The 1,593-nt window shown below is 44.9% G+C and overlaps 1 protein-coding gene across 1 annotated transcript in view; it reads left to right on the top strand.

Annotated features, from left to right (window-relative positions):
* The window catches only part of DOPEY2 (dopey family member 2), a 139,652-nt gene that overhangs the window by 57,270 nt on the left and 80,789 nt on the right, over positions 1-1,593 (top strand). The window contains exon 9 of the mRNA XM_011950053.1: positions 879-928. Coding sequence (XP_011805443.1) covers positions 879-928 — 50 coding nt within the window. The remainder of the gene's footprint in view (positions 1-878; positions 929-1,593) is intronic.

The following is a 1,593-nucleotide window of genomic DNA, read 5'->3' as shown; positions in this document are numbered from 1 at the left end:
ATAAGCAACTAACAATAGTTGATTGGTGGGGTTACACTTCTCTACAGAAGCTGAAGCATTCTAGGCAACTCGGGTGCTGATAAACTCCTGGTATTACTTGGAGAGGAGTAGTCCCAGGCCACCTCCTGCAGCAGGGCGAACAGCCGTGTAGACTGTGGTGTTCTCCAGCCCAGCCTCGTTCCCTTGGATTGTGCCTTTGGGCTTGGACTGGGGACCTGGGATTACATCTGTCGACAGCACCCCATGTCTCCTGGGTGTGGGACCACACGTGTCTGAATTGGTAGAGTTCAAGTCAGAGGGAACCTGTTTGGACACCAACAGATTCAAGACACTTATTGACACTTCTCCATGTTAGATACTTTCAGTCACCAAAATTTAGTTATGAGAACTACAAAAGCTGTCTTACTTTCATTATGTTTGAAGTGGAATAACGTTACTGGAAATTGTAAGAAATGCTTGGACTTACTGCAGGAAGAATTATTTATTATTATTATTATTATTATTATTTTGAGACAGGGTCTTGCTCTGTCACCCAGGCTGGAGTGCAGTGGTGCGATGTTGGCTCACTGCAACCTCTGCCTCCCAGGTTCAAGCAATTCTCGTGCCTCAGCCTCCCGAGTAGCTAGGACTACAGGCGTGGGCCACCACACCTGGCTAATTTTTTTGTACTTTAGTAAAGATGGGGTTTCACCATGTTGCCCAGGCTGGTCTCAGATTCCTGAGCTCAGACAGTCCGCTCATCTCAGCCTCCCAAAGTGCTAGGATTACAGGCGTGAACCTCCACGCCTGGCCAAAGAATTGATTTTTCTTTGCTGTGATTTATAGACCAGTGAAGCAGCATTACAGTGTGAGGAACAGCGTCAGCCCTCCCCCGACAGTCTCAGAGCTCTGCAGCCTCCTGGTCTTCTTGCTGGATGTCATTCCCTTGGTGAGTGCTGGGGAAGAGACGGCTCAACACCCGCTATTGTTTGCTTGCTTACTGGTGGTGATGGCCTGCTTTATCAACCTCACATTACTGAAAATGTTTTACATAAATAGGCAACACTGTTTTGATGTTTGTTTTGGCATAAAAGATACAGCTGGATGTAATCTCTTATATTTTTAATGTCTTATTGAAAAGGGGCTATAACTTTTGGGCCAGTTGTAAGTGGGCAAAGCTGAAGTTAGGTCAACCAGCTGATGAACTGGGTATCATTCCCATACTACAGTTATTTTAGGGGAAGAGTCAATACGTTTCCTAGTTAAAATTGTGCTGTTGGCTAATTTTCTCATAGGAAACTAATTTCCTTATTATTGAAACGTGCCAATTTTATTTTCTATTAGAAAGTGTAAAGCCACTTGCAAGGAGGGGAATAACATCCTTGACTTGTCTAGATCAAGTTGAAATACCGAGCCTAGCTCTGTGGTATGCACTTGTAGTTCCCAGCTACTCAGGAGGCTGAGACAGGAGGATTGCTTGAGCCCAGGAGTTTGAGACCAGCCTGGACAGCATAACATGATCCAGTCTCAAACAAAAACAATAGAAATGTTCTTTTCTCTCTCTCTCTTTGTGTGTGTGTGTGTGTGTGTGTGTGTGTGTGTGTGTGTGTGTGT

Source organism: Colobus angolensis, unplaced genomic scaffold (genome assembly GCF_000951035.1).
Source record: "Colobus angolensis palliatus isolate OR3802 unplaced genomic scaffold, Cang.pa_1.0 Scaffold300, whole genome shotgun sequence".
Taxonomy (NCBI): domain Eukaryota; kingdom Metazoa; phylum Chordata; class Mammalia; order Primates; family Cercopithecidae; genus Colobus; species Colobus angolensis.
The sequence above is the reverse complement of the archived record's forward strand: the minus strand, read 5'-3'. Positions and strand labels throughout refer to the sequence as shown.